Source organism: Trachurus japonicus, chromosome 6 (assembly GCF_045865225.1).
Source record: "Trachurus japonicus isolate A0001 chromosome 6, Traja_1.0".
NCBI lineage: Eukaryota > Metazoa > Chordata > Actinopteri > Carangiformes > Carangidae > Trachurus > Trachurus japonicus.
Genome location: NC_140912.1, coordinates 4419884 through 4439492, shown reverse-complemented (window position 1 = coordinate 4439492; position 19609 = coordinate 4419884). Strand labels below are relative to the sequence as shown.

The 19609-nt window shown below is 44.8% G+C and overlaps 1 protein-coding gene across 1 annotated transcript in view; it reads left to right on the top strand.

Moving 5' to 3' along the window:
* tango6 (transport and golgi organization 6 homolog (Drosophila)) overlaps window positions 1-19609 on the top strand; it is a 43619-nt gene that overhangs the window by 6693 nt on the left and 17317 nt on the right. Inside the window, exons 7-12 of the mRNA XM_085778356.1 lie at window positions 27-94; window positions 6168-6280; window positions 12261-12434; window positions 12584-12710; window positions 12940-13143; window positions 17788-17931. Of these exons, the coding sequence (XP_085634482.1) occupies window positions 27-94; window positions 6168-6280; window positions 12261-12434; window positions 12584-12710; window positions 12940-13143; window positions 17788-17931 (830 nt within the window). The remainder of the gene's footprint in view (window positions 1-26; window positions 95-6167; window positions 6281-12260; window positions 12435-12583; window positions 12711-12939; window positions 13144-17787; window positions 17932-19609) is intronic.

The following is a 19609-nucleotide window of genomic DNA, read 5'->3' as shown; positions in this document are numbered from 1 at the left end:
GTGTGGTGTCTGTGTGTGTTTTCCAGACGAGGGTCATTCCCAAGCTGCTGTGGAGGAGTGGGAGCTGACCCGCTGTGTGGAGGATGTGTACAAGGTGAGGACACATCAAAGCATCACAGCTCAGTCAGGTCTAATGATGGACTGAGACACAGAGGACATGTATGAAGAGAAAGCAGCCACCGTGTCTCTATGTCTGCACCTTACATATGCTTGAGGACTATAATTACCATGGAAATCTAAAGACAATGTTTTTGTAGTGACATGTAGTGATTTATTTTCTTGTAGTTTTGCACAGTTCTGTCCAATCCCCTGTATTTAGATATCAAATTTTAGACACTACCAAAGCCTAAAAGACCTGGGGCCGTATTCACAAAGCCTTTTATCTTACCGCTAGGAGTGCTCCTAACAGCTTGGTCGCACTGGACGCGGAACCGAAGCGCAGCGCCCTGGAGCGGAGGCAGTTTCAGATCGGCGCACATGTTAACCGGTCTGCCCCCCAATTCCAATCCGCCCCCTAAAGACTCAAGCCCTGAACCCTCACTGACTAAAGTGACGTCAGCTCTAAGTGACAGAGTGTGAGAGTCTGTGAGGGTCCAGATGCTGTAAACATGAATGGAACAGCACTTACACACTCTCACGACACGTTACCTTGACAACAAAATGTTTTTAACTCCGCCCTTGGACCGATAAATTTACTGTACTTTCAATACGCATAGGGTGTGCGAGGGAGGCGGACTCAAAACAAAATATTCCTGGATCAGATCTGATCAAATCATCATCAATAATCAAAATCAAATTCCCTTTTTTTGGCTCCTGTCCATTAACAATAAAGAGACTGGCGGAGCTCTCTCTGACTACTTGGGTTAATTTCTTTTTTTTTTAACACTTGCGTTCCGACGGCATCCCATGTGTTATGGTTTGACTTCACACCGCTATGAACTGTGGGTAATTCCCCTACCAAAGTCAGCATCGGTGCTGACTTACGGTAAGGGGGCAGTAAGGGCTCATTCACTGACTCACTGACTTGATGATCTGACAACGGAACAGCCCTCACACACTCACGGACTTCCCGTGAACGCGCCTCTAAGTCAGTGAGTCTGTGAGGGGTCGGATTGGAATTGGGCCTGCCTGGTCGCACCGGTCGCGCCAAGAGCGCCGTCTGTCAAGCTGGACAGACGTGGTCGCACCGGTCTGCTGTGGAGCGCAGTGTGCGCGCCTGCAGCGCTTCAGATCGGTTCATTTCTATTTTTCACGCAAGCCGCGCGAGCCGCGCGCGCCGAGGGCGCTGTCTGTCAAGCTGGGTAGACCAGATCGTACCAGACAGGAAGTTGGGCACAGAAAAGGCGAGAGAATCCGGTCAATTTTCAAAATAAAATAATTAAATTATGATTAACTAAGTTGTTGCTTGTCCATCTATACATATTTGACCGTTGCGTCTGCACATGAGACACACACACACACACACATGTTTAAAATGACGTGTGTGTGGAAAACCGAGTGAATACGAGTATGAATGACTGCAGTCGATGTCTGACCGGCGCGGAGAGAGGGGGAGAAGTACGCTCCCAGTACGACCACCCAAGCGCCCGAGAAGCCGCGCGCAGTGCGCGCGCCCAGCTTCCGCGTGCAGTGCGACCAACTCGCGCTAAAAGTTTTTACGTAGGAGTGTTTTTTTTAAAAGCTATTCACAAAGCCGCTGAGACCTACTCTTACTAAGGATAAATCACCAAGAGCAAAGTAACAGCTTGGACGCACTAGACGCGGAACCGAAGCGCAGCGCCCTGGAGCGGAGGGAGTTTCAGTTCGGCGCACATGTTAACAGGTCTGCCTGGCCGCACATCTCGCGCCGAGAGCGCCGTCTGTCAAGCTGGACAGACGTGGTCGTACCAGACAGGAAGTCGGGCACAGAAAAGGCGAGAGAATCCGGTCAATTTTCAAAATAAAATAATTAAATGATGATTAATTAAAGCAGATATCATCGGCACGGCCGTTTCGGCTAATGCTGTGTTCAAGGCAGGCTTTTGAAACCGTAAGTTACAGCTTCAAGTCACAACTACGACTTGGTAGCGTTCCAGGTAACCCGTAGCTCGTGTTTTTACCGTCCTGTTGTCTGTGAAAGTTCCCTATAACGGCCACTCGTAACTTCCGACCCGTGAACTCGTACCAGATCGAACTGGTATGACTTCACAGGAAGGAAAAACACAAAGTACGAGTTTCCTTGAACGCACCATGAGTTAGCAGCCCCCGCCCTTGTCAGGCATCAATTGGTCCTCGTGCTACGTCACCACATTCACGCGCATCCCTTGGCTGCACACACAGCCCTTCATGCCGTTCTCTCCCCTCATTGGATAACACTTGTATCCCACAAGGAAAATTTTCTCCTCGGGTTACAGCAGAGCAGAGTGACGGAGAGACTCGTGTTTAGGCTGAAATACTTCATGTAAGTGATTGCTGACGGAAAATAGGACTATTTAGGACTTATATTAACAAAAACATTCCACTGATATCTGCTTTAAGTTGTTGCTTGTCCATCAATACATATTTGACCGTTGCGTCTGCACATGAAACACACAGACACATGTTTAAAATGACGTGTGTGTGGAAAACCGAGTGAATACGAGTATGAACGACTGCAGTCGATGTCTGACCGGCGTGGAGAGAGAAGTATGCTCCCAGTGCGACCACCCAAGCGCCCGAGAAGCCGCGCGCAGTGCGCGCGCCCAGCTTCCGCGTGCAGTGCGTCCAAGGGGTTAGAGTGACGCCCTGGTGACGCCCCGTTGCTATGGATTACGTCAATTCTCGTGCACGAATTCGAGGCGCTCAACACGGTGATTGGTTGTTGAGTGCCGGCGCCCCCCCTCCCTCCTCCTCGCCGCCGCCGCTCCGCTTCACTTTTTTTTTTTTTTTTTTGCCGTCAGGTGCGACGGGGCTTTTTAGATTGCTTCGAGTCCAAACCACTCTCTCTGCTGCCAAGTTGGGCTCTGAACTTTCTGTCCATTCGTGTTTCTCTCTGCCATCTGCATCTGCTACAGTTTTTGTCGCGTGTCACTTCCACTTTCAGAGTGACGCTGTGCAAATGCAACTCCTATGAGGGTCAGTGCGCACACTTGCAAAGCAGCTGCTGATTTTTTTTTCTTCCCACATTCGAATATTAATTTTCACGTTCGTTGACAGCCCTAATATTATATATGGTGATCATAATAATGATCAGAAAAGAAAATGCATTACCCAAATTTGTAGCCTATAGAAGGATTTGAACCCAGACTGACAACAAGTTTAGTTTACTGGGGGAGCTGCCCTATCACGTGAGCTATTACTACTAACTGATGTATGTGTCCAGCTCACCCACCAACTTTAAAAAAATATTTTTGGCTCACATCAGCACGACTGCATCGCAGCGGTCGCAGTCACCTCGGTCCGACCGTTGTGACGCCTATATTAGACAGTCCGTCACCGTCACTACTCCCGTTTTATAGCGAAAATGTTGTAGATATTGTTGCTGTAACAGAAAAGAAAAAAAACAAAAAAAACACCGACAAAAAGGCACTTTGGGCATCAATGGGCAAAGGGGCAGGTGCTCCAGCACCCCCCCTCTGCAGCAATTCGCAGGGTTTTTTAAACGCGGGTCGACCCGCTAACAATCGGCATTTGGCCCCTTTCCCATTGACCAAAATGAGCCGAGTCTGACCCCCCGCTGAGGGATCAGACAGAGCATAAACCAGTCGCCCCGCTCTCATCCGCGGTGCAAGAGACACACACAGTCATGCCACAGCCGCCCGCCGCGGAGTGTCCGTCCGCCGAGGCAGACTCTCTGGCTGGCTGGCTGACCTGGAGCACCAGGACCGCAGAGGACAGAGAGTCTGCTGCGGCCGGATGACGGATGTCCGCGGCACAACACGTCAGTTAAACAGACTGTCGCTTCTTTTCTTTTCGTTTTTGGTCAGTGTTCTCTGATCCTTTGATCCCAGTCTCGGATGAGAGCAGAGCTTTGTTTTGGTACGTGATATGAGACGCGACCGGCGCGATGACGTAGCGTCACGTAACGTTCAGTTTCATCACGTAAATTAGCGGGTTGACGCGGGTCTGGCGTTCCCACTGCAAGCCGTTCGGAGCCGAGCCGATTAAAGGCGATTTTAACCCGCGTCGCTTGCCGAGTCGTTTGACCCGCGTCGACCCGCTCGGTGCGCCTTTCCCACTGCCACCAAAAGCCGATTGTTAGCGGGTTTAGACGGGTTTTTTGGCCAGTGGGAAAGGGGTATTAGTGAATAGGTCTTACTGAGTTAGGAGTCCTCACAAGGACTTTTAAGCTCTCCCAGACTTAGGAGCTACTTTTAGGCCTAAAATACTTTGTGAATTACTCTTATTTTAAAAAACTAGGAGTCCTAAATTCAAGACTGACACGCCCACTTTTTTTAGGAGTTGCTCCTAAATTCGGCCCTTAGGAGCTACTTTTAACCCTAAGATTCTTTGTGAATACGGCCCCAGAATATGCAAGAACCCTCACCATGTTCATCACTCTGCTTGGTACAAGAAAAACTTTTATACTTATTATATGCTTACTTAAACCAGCACTAAGTAACTTTTCAACCTTCATAAAATATTTTCATAACTTTTGTGATGATACATTGACTTACAACAAGTTGAATGACACCTCTGTCATGGCCTGAGGGGGTCTGTATCTCTTTCTCTGGCACTAAGCAGCTTTGAGGAGCATGGTAGGAACTAGAGGTAAGATCTTAAGCCCGAGCCCGAGCCCGACCCGACCCGAAAATGTCAATCATTACGTTCGGGTCGGGTCGGGCTGGGCTTCTCTCTCGCTGACTTTTTTTTAATTTTTTTTTTTTTTTTAATATATGTTTATAGAAATGTATAAACGATGTGTGGAGATACTAAACTGAGGAATACTTGTTATAAAATAAATAATTAGGGGAAAAAAAATAGAGAGGGCGCTGTAAGGTAATTGCTATTTAACTAAACAGACTAGGAGCCGCAGCGCAGAGCCAGAGCACGCTTTGAGCACGTGAAAGAGCCACTGGTGCATGCTTAGTGTCAGAGGCAGAGCCGAGTTAGTGGCGTAGGCCATGATGTGTAGGAAACACCGAGATTAAATCAGTAATCTTGTCACAACTCACTGTGATGTTGCTACACTAACATCACAGTGCGCCGACTTTGATGCGTTTCGAGGACCTGACTGAGTAGTTTGGCCACGAGACACCGTGGTCCACAAAAAAACAGAAGTCGCCTCATCACAACAACACGTACTGTACTAAACTCTTGCAATGACAATTCAAAGAACTCCTTCCTGTCTCTGTCTTAGAGAGGTAAGATCTTAAGCCCAAGTCTGTCTATTATCCACCCCGTCATTGCTCTTCTTTGTCTCTCTGCGCTCTCTCTCTCTCTGCGCTCTCTCTCTCTCCCTCTCCCCGTCTCTCTCTCTGCGCTCTCTCTCTCTCTGCGCTCTCTCTCTCTCCCTCTCCCCGTCTCTCTCTCTGCGCTCTCTCTCTCTCTCTCTCTCTCTCTTAAAGTGCCGCGCTAGATTCTTAAGGACGTACTCTGAGTCCTCACAAATAAAATATGAAATTTCGGGTTTGGTTCGGGCTCGGGCCTGCAAATCAAGTTAATTGCTCGGGTTCGGGCCGGGTCGGGCTTTAATCCCGCGGGCCTGGGTCGGGTCGGGCTGGATTTTTTAGGCCCGATCTTACCTCTAGTAGGAACCCTGCTCTCACTGAAGTTTCACTTTCACTTTTGCGAGTCACAACAAGGAGGGAACAGGCAAAATGGCACTTTAGCAATGGATTATGTTTGTGTTTTCACTTTGAAATGATCCACTGGAAACAGAAACTTAGTTTTGATGTCTTCTGTTAATTTTAATGCAGGATATTTACAGGGCTTCACGCTAGTGTTCATGGGAAATGGAGTCTTCCTTCAGGCAAAACACTACCGATTTGGTCCACAGGCGCCGCCAAACTCAACCAAAACTGAAAGTTCTTTAGTACTGCTTTAACTTTTACATGAGGTTATATTTTATTATATTTAATTTGAATAGCAGTTGCAGGTTGTAAGTTTTGCTGGAATATCTGCAGCAAATTGACACTGATGGAGACGATTTCCATACTGTCTCTCATATCTGTCCTCACTGTCTACTCTCTCGTGTCATTTGCTGTCAGGTCTGGGTGGTCGGAAACAGTCCATCAGCCGCTCTACTCAAAGCTCTGGAAGAAGTTCTTCCTGTCATTTTCTCACTCTTCTGTTTCACCAAGAAGAATGTCTCCCACCTACGGTAACGTCTTCTCTGTTATTAGCTGGGACTCATAACCACAAAAACTTCCTCTCTTCCTGATTTTCCAGTGTGACTGTTTCAGACGGTCACATGTTAATTCATTGCATTAGCATGACAATTAACTAAATCAACTCTAATTTAAGACGGTAGGAGTTGCTTAAAGCCACTGAGGTTTTTCTTTTCTTTTTTTTTTTTCAACTTTTTTTATTGGGTTTTGCAGGTAAGTACAATTGTATTATAACATTTACAAAGAGTAAAGTAGTACATCAGTCAGGTAATAGTAAACTGCAATTGAAATAGCAACAGACATCCTAAATCAAAGTAGCGGCATGTGACCTTCAACACAACAGAAATAGCATATATACCCCTCTAAGTTGCCTCCGTCACGTCAGTCAGGGGTAGGGCTGTCACTTTTTATTCGACATTCGAATATTCGTTCGAATGTGGGGGGAAAAGTTCGTATTCGAGCAGTAATGACCTGCTCGATATGCAGGCTGCAGCAAAGATACTCTATTTACCGTCTTTGGCTGCAGTGCCTGGTGCCTGCATAGCGCCGCGGAACGTCCACCGGACGCGGAAGGGCCGCGAACAGCCGAGAAACGGAGCCAGTTTACTTTCTGTGCCCATATTAACCGCTGGTGTGGTCTCGCGGCGTGCACCTCCGCGGCCGGCTCGCGCCTTGCAGCGTCTGGTCTATTTTGTGTGAGAGCCGCGAGCTATCGCGTCAAGCTGGGCAGGAAGTCAAACATGAAACAACGAGAGTATCCGGTCAATTTTCAAAATAAAACACCGCGACTGTGTGTGCTGCGGCTGCGGCGGGGGGGGGGGTAATATTCGAATATATCCGAACGAATTACGGGTCATTCAATAATCGTTCGAACATCATTTTTCTAAAAACTGACAGCCCTAGTCAGGGGTAAGTGGAAGATCTGTCATCTTAACAAATTGTAAGAATGGGCCCCATAATTTTCAAAATTTACTGGAGCAGCTAGATAAAGATAGTCTGATTTTCTCCAATTTAAGAAAATAAAGGGTATCTCTAATATAGCGGGCATGACAGGGCAATGTTGTTGATTTCCAATTAATTACAATTAGTCTTCTGGCTAACAGGGTAGCAAAAGCTAGTACATCCTTTTTGGACTAAGGGAAGGGGGAGCAACCCCAAAAAGTGCACTCAGAGCATTTGGCTTTATTTCCTCCCCAACTACCTCTGACAGGGTATTGAAACTCTCAGTCCAATAATTATATAGAGAAGGACAATGCCAGAGTGTATGAATTAAGTTTGCGGGAGATTGCTTACAACTATCACAAGTTGGAGTCACACCATCATAGATCTTAGCCAGCCGAGCCTTACTAATAGGTACGGTGGACAACTTTGCACTGAATAAGACTGTGTCTTGCACAAATAGAAGATTTATGTACCCGTCTCAAAATCTCTGCCCAGACTTCCTCTGATATTGCCTCCCCCAGGTCCTCCTCCCAGTGTGACTTAATTAAGCCTATAGGGGCTCTGAACGTGAAGTATTAATTTATCTAAATTATAGATATACGAGATGGAGCCTTTAAGAGTAGGAATTGGTGTCAGGAAACTGTCCAAAGTTAAATCAGAGGGTAGATTAGGAAAGCTAGGAAATGTGTCATGAACAAAGCTGCAGACTTGTAAATATCTAAAGAAATGTTGCTTAGGAAGCGAGAATTTATCAGAAAGTTGCTGAAAAGTAGCAAAGAGATTATTAATATACAGGTCTTTAAAGTTATGAATACCAAAACTTGTCCACCGTAAGAAAACACCGTCTATGAGGGAAGGAGGAAAAGCATGGTTAGCTGCTAGCGGTGCATAAATTGAGAATGTCTGTAGGCCAATGTAGCGCTTAAACTGGACCCAGATCCTGAGTGAGGTCTTAACAATCACATTTTTGGTGTAGGAAAGAGTGGACGAGTGAATAGAGTGCACTAAGGCTTTCAAGGGGACAGGATTTGCTGACCTTGCTTCCATAACTAGCCATGTTGGAGGAGGATCAAAAGCCTCATATTGAAGCCAGTATTTAAGAGTCCTGATATTGGTGGCCCAATAATAGAACCTAAGATTCAGTAGGGCTAGCCCTCCCAGAGACTTTGGTCTTTACAAATATTGTTTGCGTAGCCTAGGAACCTTCTTATTCCAAATGAAATCTGAAATCCGGCTATCTAATTTGCGGAAAAAAGACTGAGGGAGAAAGAGGGGAATGCACTGGAACAAGTAGGAGAGTCTTGGGAGTATATTCATTTTACGTGCAATCAAAGACAGATTAAGCAGAGACCATCGTCCAAAGTCTTTCTGGATTCGGATCAATAGGGGGGCAAAGTTAGCCTTGTAGAGGTCTTCAAATTTGTGTGTAACATGGACTCCAAGATATAATAGACAAAACTATAATTGGCAACTTTAAAGGGGATACATCTTAGCAGCAGGGTTAATGGGAAATATCTCACTTTTATTTAAATTTAATTTGTACCCAGATATTTGACCAAATGAATGAAGGGTGGCAAGAGCGGCAGGAACTGAGACAGACAGGTTAGAAACATATAAAAGAAGGTCATCCGCGTAAAGGGAAACTTTCAGCTGAGTATCATTTCTAAATATGCCTGTAATAAGGGGGTTAGACCGAAGGGCTATTGAGAGAGGTTCGATGGCGATAGCGAATAATAGGGGGCTCAAAGGGCAACCCTGCCTAGTGGAGCGATACAGGCGAAAATATTCTGATTGGATATTATTCGTCCTGACTGAGGCTTGCGGGGCAGAATAGAGCAACTCAATCCATGAAATAAAATTATTTTAACCAAATAAGGCATAGAAGAGGTAATCCCACTCAACTCTATCAAATGCCTTTTCCGCGTAATGATATTACGGCTTTGTGGGTGTTGGAAGAGGAGACATTGTAAAGTACATTGAACAAACGTCTAAGGTTAGAGAAAGAGTGCCTATTTCGAATGAACCCCGTTTGGTCCAAGGAAATGATAGAGGGGAGGAAGGATTCCAGGTGTAGTGCTAATAGTTTGGACAACAACTTAAAATCAACATTCAATAAACTTATTGGACGGTAAGAGGTGCAGGCTAGCGGGTCCTTGCCTTTTTTTAGGAGAAGGGAAATGGAGGCTTGATTGAGAGTTTGAGGGAGGCGGCCCAATTCAAATGACTCATTGAACATATCCAAGAACAGAGGGGCAAGCTTGTGCCAAAACTTTTTTAAAAATTTGGAGGGAAAGCCATCTGGCCCAGGACTCTTCCCATTTTGCAGAGAAGATGCAGTCGTATTAAGTTCAGCAGTGGTGATTGGCCTCTCTAACTCTTCCACAGCTGATTGATCAAGTGAGGGAATGTCCAAGTTTTCAAAAAAAATGTCAAAATCAGGAGTGGTGTCTTGTTCAGATGAATAGAGAGACATGTAAAATTCTTTAAACGCATTATTAATTTCCATGGGTTCAGTAGTATTATGTGAGTTAGTATGAATTTGTGGGATAAGGTGAGATGATGATTCCTGGCATAACTGGTGTGCTAACAGTTTGCTGGCCTTGTCTCCGTGTTCATAGAACTGGGACCTTGTTTGTAGGAGAAGTTCAGTAGTACGTTGAGTCGTGAGAACATAAAATTCTGCCTGTAGACAGAGGCGCTCTTTGTATAGCTCTGGAGTTTTGTGAGTAGCATACAACCTGCCAAGTTCAGATATGCGTTGTGTCAGATTAGTTAATTTCTCCTTTCTAAGTTTGCCACTGAGGTTTTTCAACATAACTGACCCACTTTACTTTACCATGACGTTCTTTGTGATGTACAAAGTTCATTCATTTGACATCCAAACTTCCAAAAGTCAAACATTTCCAAACAAACACACCCACACGGAGTATAATGCTGCACAGAGGTCAAAAACTGTTTTTCATCTTCCTGGTGGAAACACCTACATAGACACAAAGGTTCCTAGGATATATCGGCTGAACTACCAATCACCAGAGATCCATTTGTACAAAACAATCAACATCATTTTATCATTGTAGTTTGCTCTTACAAAGACTTTAAACTAGGTAGAGAGTTATCAGATTGAGAGTTTCCCTGATCTTTATTTTTTGGACAAAGTGAAGCAAAGGTCTTGTTATGACCTGGCACTAACACCTGTCTCTTATCTGAAGTAATCAGCTCTAAGTTTAGGTGAACACATCCATTAGAGATCTGATCACTCAGACACAGATTGATGGTTTGTGAGAGAAATAGATGTACAACAGTAAAATTGATCCTGGTCACAAGAATCAAATGTTAATTCAAAGTTTGATACATCTTACATGTCAGTGTCGCTGTTACCAAAACACATGGATGAGTCACATTATTTCATCAGATGATATTCTCAATCATTAACAGGAACAAACACACACTTTAGTTTATTTTGACTTGGTTCCACACACCGCCCACTGCTAGAGAGTCTCTGTGTAAGGGCGTATTCACACCAGGAAAGTCGATAGTTCACTTGCTTTGGTGCGGACTAAATTTTTTTTTACTTGGTGCGGTTTGTATTCACATTGCATTTTTTCACAAGCGGATCAACTTTGTAAACAAAAGCACGTGTGTCCCACAGTCGCTCAATCATTGGATAAAAATTATCAGCAGGATCTTCCACGAAAAGTACACAATGGAGGTCATGAATGCATTTCTTGCTGCCTTTTTCCAGTTGCACCTGTCCTGTGCTTATTCATCACTTGGAGGCTATGTGGCCGTTATGCAGCAGTCCCCGTGAAGGATGGTCAGACAACAAACACACAGACGTCTGCATGTGCGTCTGAAGGATGGTGCGCTAAAAAAAAGAAAAAAAGGACGGCACAGCAAAAAACAAACAAACAAAAAACATAATCATTCTCTCAGGATGCCGCGTTGCCGATCGGCATAAGCCTAGTCACATTTATTTTTGTTAACGGTTATTAATCGGATAACGACTTTCTGTTATCAGTTAAAAAAGAATATTAAGAATGTGCAACAGCGACGGGTGCGTCCTCTCCAGCATCTGATAAATGTTTTCCACTGACCAGATATCCAGGAGGCAGCGTGTCTATCTGTGCTCCATGTTGACCCACGGCTCATTGTTGACAATTTACACATTTTCTGACAACAATGGAAGCCTGTTGAAAAAGGCGCTTGGATTTTGCATTTGGTTCGGGAAAGGTTCGGTTTGCATTCACACCGTACGCGAATCGTACCAGGGTTCGTTTCGGACTCTGGTGCGGACCAAACAAGTGAACCGAGTCCCAGCTGCAGAGGTGGTCTCGGTCCACTTGTTTGATCCGCACCAGAGTCCGGTAGTTTGTATTCACACCTCCCCAAAAAGTCCACACCAGAGGAAAAGTCTGTTTCAAGCGGACCAAACGAGCCTGGTGTGAATACGCCCTTATTCTTCCATAGAAAATTGTTCCTAGGCTTAAAGGTATACAGAAATGTCCTGTTTGTCCTGTTTGTTGCGCCGAGTAAGGAAAATGAATTTGATTGGTCGTTATCAAGCGGGCGGAATATTCAAAGCTTGGGGCGAGACCGAGCTCGGTGAATCGTGAGCAGCGTGACGCATAATTCATGTGCCTGCATTATCCAATGCGAAAAAAACTACCCCACTTTCATCCCAGATTTACTTGAAAATAGAATTTTGCACAAAGTTTGGGCTCCATCGTCTGACAGATGAGTGATTACACCAATGTTAAGACCCACAGTGGGCTCAAATTCAATTTTCTTTTCTGTACAGCTTTAAAAGAGAACAAGATAATGACATTGTCTAAACAGTCTATTCAACAAATAGCCTTATGTTGTCATTCCTACTTTTAAAGCACATTATCACTTTTCAGGATTGTGATGGAAAACTGAATGAAAATATGTGAATAATTTGAGCATGAATGAGCCTGAGGTCTGTACCTGTTGGTTTTTGAAACTGTAACTGTAAATGTAAATATTTTGTGTGTGTGTGTGTGTGTGTCACAGCGCTCACTGCCAGGACATTTTGCTGTGGTTCCTGAGCCACACGGAGACTCCTGCAGCTGTGTCAGCGCTGAGGCAGCTCTCAGGCCTGCAGGGGCAGAAGGACGGGGCAGCAGACTCAGTCTTCGGCCCGGGCAGTGATGGAGGAGCCAGGTTCAGCCCCAGAGAGAGCCTGAGGTGACAGACACACCACACACATCTTTGTGTGGTGAAAGATGCTCAGAACAAAAATGTGTTGCCTCATTTCACCTCCATCATTTTTTTGTTTTGCACAATGATGACAGTCAGTATATACCTTGTATTTGTTCTGTGTCTGTTCTTGTCAGTGATGAGGATGATGCTCTGTATGAGAAGCTGTCAGGAGAGCAGTGGAAGCTCGAGTGTCTGATGCATTTACTGGCTGAGCTCAAGGACTCTGACCTGCCAGGAGACTTCTTCCTGGACCTGCTGCAGGTAAAGACTCCACACACACACACACACACACACACACACACACACACACATATACACACACACACACACACACACACACCTGTAAAACACGATTTACTCCAGTTCACCTTTGGTGAGAGTGCAACAGAAGTGTTTGTTCCACTCTGTGGTAATGTCAGGTTGCTCTACTGTACAGCATCACCCAGTGGAGAGAATAAGCTCAGTCATGGCGTCCATGTTTCTCCTGCAGGAGCTGACCAACTGGGCAGCAGGAGCAGATGAGGCGCAGGATGACGAAGAAGAGTTGAACGTGTCGACCATGACTCTCCTTGAGGTGGAGCGCCACGTGCTGGGACGAGCTGCGCAGCAAAGCCAGAGATTGGCTTTACTTCAAGTGCTGGCTGTGATGGTGGAGACTCTGCAGCACACTGCGCTCCTGAGGAAGACCACACAGGTGAGCAGGAAGATACGCTCCCCTGTACAAATGCTACGTAAATTGCAAAACTCATGCTCTTGAGTCACAACGCTGCCAGAACCAAAGCCAAGGTAGTCTGTTGTTTGTCTGCTTTCTGCATTTTTTTTTTACAATTCTTAGAGGCACTAGTCCAGTTAAGATCATCTCACTACAAACACTTTGATATCAAGCTGCTCTGATAGAGACAGTCTAAAACAATAAATACAGAAGGCACCTGCCACCAATAGCCTGGTTTACCCTCAGTCTTTCCTTCCATTGCCACTGCTGCAGTCAGCATGAACAAGCTCTGTCACTGTTCTTTTCCAAGTGCTCAGGGACATAAACATGGTGAACATCACTGTCTCTCCTGACTTTCATGTCCATAATTCATAAAATCTGCAAAAAATGCAAATGAACCTATATTGTATAATCAGATTTTTTGAATGAAACGCACTCGAACATTAATGGGGCTTTTATTGCATTTTTTTTACTTAATGAGACAAATATTGATCAGGGGAAAACATGCACTGCTGACTTTACTTTGCAGGCTAATGAGCTGCTAAGCTGTAGCAAACTGCTAACAAAGCAGTGCCGTTTGCCAGCTACTCAGTTACCTGTTTGTGGCTCAGTTCCTCTCAGCTGACCAGCAGTCAGTCACATGGCTACAGCTGTGCCCGCAGTTCGAGGCAGAGAGGTTTCATTTCATCTCAAAGTCATTTGATTTAATATTAATAATGACTTTGGCTTACATTTATATACCGCTTTTTTATCGATACCCGATACCCAAGGCGTGTTACAGAAAGGCAAGGCAAGGCCATTTTATCTGTATAGCCCATTTTTACAAACAGTTGTTCTCAAAGGGCTTTACATGACATCATAACAACATCCTCTGTCCTTAGACCCTCACATCCACTGAGGAAAAACTCCATGGAAAACCCTTTTAACAGGGAAAAATTGGAGAAACCTCAGGGTGAGCAACAGAGGAGGTATCCCTCACCCAGGACTAGGGATGGGTACCTTTCGCATTTGAATCGATACGGTATCGATACTCGGTACCTGGGAACCGATACCGGTACCAATCGGTACCTGTTTTCGGTACTTTTTGTGTGTGTGGTAATTAAAAAAATTTAAAAAATAAAAATGTATAAAATTTTAATATTTACCTCCTAACAACATCACAACTCCTCAGCCTTTAAGAGTATTTTATGTTTTAGGGATGGGCAATGATTTTAATATGGAATAGTCATTCAATTAAGAAAAAAAAAAAGTTTATGAGACTATAGTCTTGTCTGAAAAAATTTCCGTTTTTACATGGAGAGACTCCTACAGCCATCAGAAAGCTCTGTGTGAAACTTTGTGAAAAAAAAAAAAACAGAAACTGCAGTGCAAACTCTGCAACATGTGGACTTCACGTTTTGAAGAGAGGAGAGGGGGAGACTTCATCCTCGTTTACATGTGCTGTCATTACGTGACGAGGACATGATGGACCGCTTCGGTACGGATTGTCACAACAGTCCGTTCGTCATTGTTAAATGACGGACGGCTGTTTTTCAGGTAGTGATTTAAAACGACGGGCTGGCGCTACCGCCTCTCCGCGTCTCATTTCAGAGAGAGTGAGAGAGAGAGAAGGGGGGCGGGCGCGAGTGTGCGGGGCTCATGCAGACTGCACTCTCACTGACGCACGACGAAGGTGCGTTCAGGTTAGAGGTAAGATCGGGCCTAAAAAATCCAGCCCGACCCGACCCAGGCCCGCGGGATTAAAGCCCGACCCGGCCCGAACCCGAGCAATTAACTTGATTTGCAGGCCCGAGCCCAAACCCGAAATTTCATATTTTATTTGTGAGGACTCAGAGTACGTCCTTAAGAATCTAGCGCGGCACTTTAAGAGAGAGAGAGAGAGAGAGAGAGAGAGAGAGAGCGCAGAGAGAGAGACGGGGAGAGGGAGAGAGAGAGAGCGCAGAGAGAGAGACGGGGAGAGGGAGAGAGAGAGAGCGCAGAGAGAGAGAGAGAGAGCGCGCAGAGAGACAAAGAAGAGCAATGACGGGGTGGATAATAGACAGACTTGGGCTTAAGATCTTACCTCTCTAAGACAGAGACAGGAAGGAGTTCTTTGAATTGTCATTGCAAGAGTTTAGTACAGTACGTGTTGTTGTGATGAGGCCACTTCTGTTTTTTTGTGGACCACGGTGTCTCGTGGCCAAACTACTCAGTCAGGTCCTCGAAACGCATCGAAGTCGGCGCACTGTGATGTTAGTGTAGCAACATCACAGTGAGTTGTGACAAGATTATTGATTTAATCTCGGTGTTTCCTACACATAATGGCCCACGCCACTAACTCGGCTCTGCCTATGCACCAGTGGCTCTTTCACGTGCTCAAAGCGTGCTCTGGCTCTGCGCTGCGGCTCCTGTCCTGTTTAGTTAAATAGCAATTACCTTACAGCGCCCTCTCTGTTTTTTTTTCCCTAATTATTTATTTTATAACAAGTATTCCTCAGTTTAGTATCTCCACACATCGTTTATACATTTCTATAAACATATATTAAAAAAAAAAAAAAAAAAAAGTCAGCGAGAGAGAAGCCCGGCCCGACCCGACCCGAACGTAATGATTGACATTTTATTCGGGTCGGGTCGGGCTCGGGCTCGGGCTCGGGCTTAAGATCTTACCTCTAGTTCAGGTACCGAAATGTGGTACCGATTGACTTTATGTGAATCGATACTCGGTACTTTGGTGGGAATTCGGTCGGTACCAAAAAAGTACCGAATTTCGGTACCCATCCCTACCCAGGACGGACAGACGTGCAATAGATGTTGTTACAGACAAGAAAACAGTTTATAACACAGAATGTGGAAAACATAGAAATGTTAACAACAGCTGATGGAGGCGGCTTCTGGTGGGAGGAAAGGCAGGGAGAGCTGGCCAGCTTAATGGGAGGACTGGATGGCAGACTGGTTCACAGGAAGGGAGGGCAGGCCGGTTTGTGTGAATGTGTATTCATTCGACCGGGACAGAGCAGGATTTGAACCGCCAACCCTCTGATTATTGGACAACCCGCTCTACCTGCAAAAACACACAAACCTGTGATTTCAAGCACAAGGACCTCTATTGTCATTGTATAATAAGAGAAAAATATAACCCTAACAAAATGATGTATGCTCCTGCAAAGTGCTGGATACATAAATCACAATCAATCCTAACAAACAAATGCACACACTTACACACTATTAGATAACATATACATATACAGATAAAAAATAGATTGCACATTATGTTAAAAAGAAAAAAAAAATAGATTGCACATAGATTGCAAGATTGCACCTGAAGTAGGAAGTTGCAATTGTTTTATTATAGTCTGTTCAGGGCATGTGTTGCTGTGGGGAAAAAGCTGTGTTTGAATCTGTGAGTCATGGTTTTAAGTGATCTGTAACGCCTTCCAGAGGGCAAGAGGTTGAACCGACGGTGGCCTGGATGGGTCCAGTCGTGCTCAAAGGTCGTTAGCTGAAACTGTACAGAGTGTCTTTCTTTGGTGATTGTTAGGTTCATGGAGACTTGAAGGCTCAGGCCTGGTTTCTTCTTCTTCTTCCTCTTTCTTCTTCAGTGGTCAGATCACAGCTCTAAGTGTCTGTTTGCATCACATGCATCTTGTGATTGGATCTCACTTACAAAGAGGGGGGTGTGTGTTGTTGTTTTTATCAGGCGAGGAAGAGCTAAGTGAATGAATGAACTGCTCTATAATCCAAACCAGAGTAGATGGCCCTGGCTCTTCACTGCAGCCAGCCACACACTGTTAAAAGGACACAGCAACATGTGGCCCAGCCCGCCCCCTGATGTAGACCTCTAAATGCCCTCAGTGCATGTTCATTGGGTTTACACTAGTGGAGGGGAGTAAACCCATTAGTAGGAAGCAACATATTCAATATTTCTACATATGTCTTTAATGTTTTGTGTCACTGGTCAGTGGTCACTCATTCTTGACTGTAGAAAAAAACACTGAGCAGAAGATCACGGAGGAGTTTTGTAGAATAGTGTTGTGTGCAGCACATCAGGTCTTCTTGTGACTGTCTGTGGCCTAAATTTGTGTTTGTTTCAGGAATACATTTACTGTAACTGAGCAGATGTTGCTGGGTAAACTGCACTTTGTTGCACTTTTTTGTCATGGACCTGCTCAGAGGAACGTCCCTGAAATGCCGCCTCTGCCCCATGTGAGGTGTTCCATCCTCCTGGGAACGCCACTGTCTTTCTCTGGCATATTTTTAAATTGGACTGTGTTCCCGTGGGAGTTAATGTAATGAAAACAAGCCACACTGAATCATGGTGCCACACTAAAATAGTCTATTATTGTTTTTAGGAGGTGTTGGCTGACTGGCCGGCTGGCATTTTAAGGCGAACAAACATTCCCTCACAGATTAAGAAACATCTCTGATGAACTGGATAATGTTTTATTTTTAGACGTGTTAGTGTTAGATTTCTTTATAAGGACTGAAAAGCTTTGAAAATGTGTCAGTGGGCTTATTCCTTGTTTTCCTTATTTCATTGACCCAAGTCATTCTACCAGGGCCATTCAGAGTTTTTATTCATATTAAATACGTTTGAATCTCTCTTTGGATATCGTCTGTGTCCATGACCTTGTTTGTCTTTTCCTCTAGGTGGTGGACTTTATAGTGACACTGCTTCAGAGGGCCTGTGTGGGTCTGGACCAGGCCACTGACCCAAGTCCAGAGAGCCCAGTAGAGAGTCAGACACTGAGCATGGCGATGGGCCTGGTGGCCACCCTGCTCTCTGGACCTCAGGTACTCACGCTCCTGAATCTCCACACAACATGTTGCTCTGTAAACCGCACCCAGGAACTGTTTTCTCTGTATAAACCTGGCTTCATGTTCTCTTGTTACAGTACAGTTAAATAATGATGAGTAAAGGTGACACTTAACTCTTTGAGTGCCAGCCCTTTTATAAAATGGTCAGTGCCATGTGCCAGCATTTCGGGGCATTTTGAGTAATATTTTAAGACCAAGAGAATATTTCGTACTATGACTCTGAAAACACAAAATAGCTCAAAGGAAAGAGGAGACTCTCTATTTAACTAGGGAAAAAAACATTTGTTTGTACCTTGTTCCATTCTTGATTTATCTTAAGCTGAATAGAGCCTGGTTGCACCAAAAAGACCACTTTTTTTCTAGAAAGCTGAGAAAAATGCATTTTTGTGAAAGAGAGTCTCTCAAGAAAAACTGTGATTTATCCGTTTTAATTTTGGCTTCAAAAACATGTAAGACATCTGAAAATTAAATTTCACATGTTTTTTCATTGTACAAAAAAAAACAAACTAAAATACAACAACAAGTAGGAGTCTTACTCTGCAGAGTGATGTCTGCTCTCCTCCTTCTCCTGCAGTTGCTGCCCCCTCACCCTCTCCTAACCCCCACCCCCCCCCCGCCCCTCCCCTCTCCTACTTCTCCTGCTGCATTGTCTCTGAAGGAGGGAGGGAGACGTCGTGGCGTCTTCAGCCTCTCTGCTGGACGCGGCAGCGACGCACCGCGCTGATCTCTCGGTTCGTCGTCACGTCGGTCACTGACTCCGCGATCCGCTTCCGCTTCGGCATTTTGGTACTGATCAGTTTACCTTTCCTGCCTCCTCCGATCACTTCATGCTGGAGCTATGCTAATAGCATCCGTAGCTAAGCTTTCCTCCAGCTCCACGTTACACTTGTTCCAGGCTCTGCCCGTCGTTTTTCTCTAGAAATAGAAACTTTTTCCGACTTTGTTATCTCCGTACCGATCGCGCTCGTTAGGGCTGGGTATTGTTGAGAATCTCACGATTCGATTCGATTTCGATTCATTAGGTCACGATTCGATTCGATATCGATTCGATTCGATATTGATTGAAATGCTTCGATATCGATTCAGTATCAAGCAGAAATACACAAATAAGAGTACCAGATTTTTTTTTTTTTAATAATTATTTGTTTAGTTTCATGCCTTATGAACAGCCATAGTATAACTCATAGCATAACAAAATATGACACTGCTTTAACACTGAACTACAGTGCAGCTAAATTTAAATTAGGCTATGTGATACTTTCCTCTTGGAAAATAACTCATAACATTTTGAGTAATAAAACAATACAAAACAATATTATTAATAATAGTTGACTGCACAACTGAAAATATTGTAGCGACCCCGCAGTAATGTTCTTGTTATGATGTTTAAGTTCTGTGATTTCTGACTGACTGTCAATGTGTATGGTACGGGCAGGTGGGATGAGAAACTGAGGGGCTGGGGTGAGTGTGAGGAAGACAGAGTCCTGTCTGTGTGTAGGTGAGTGAGTGAGGAGGAGCAGAGGAAGAAGTGAGAGCAGCTGTCAGATAAGTTCAGGGTTTCCCGCAGCGCTTTCCTGTTAAGGCGGCCGCCTTAACAACAAAGAGCTGCCGCCTAAACTAACGTCTTAAAAAAAAAAAAAAGTAGCGATATTCG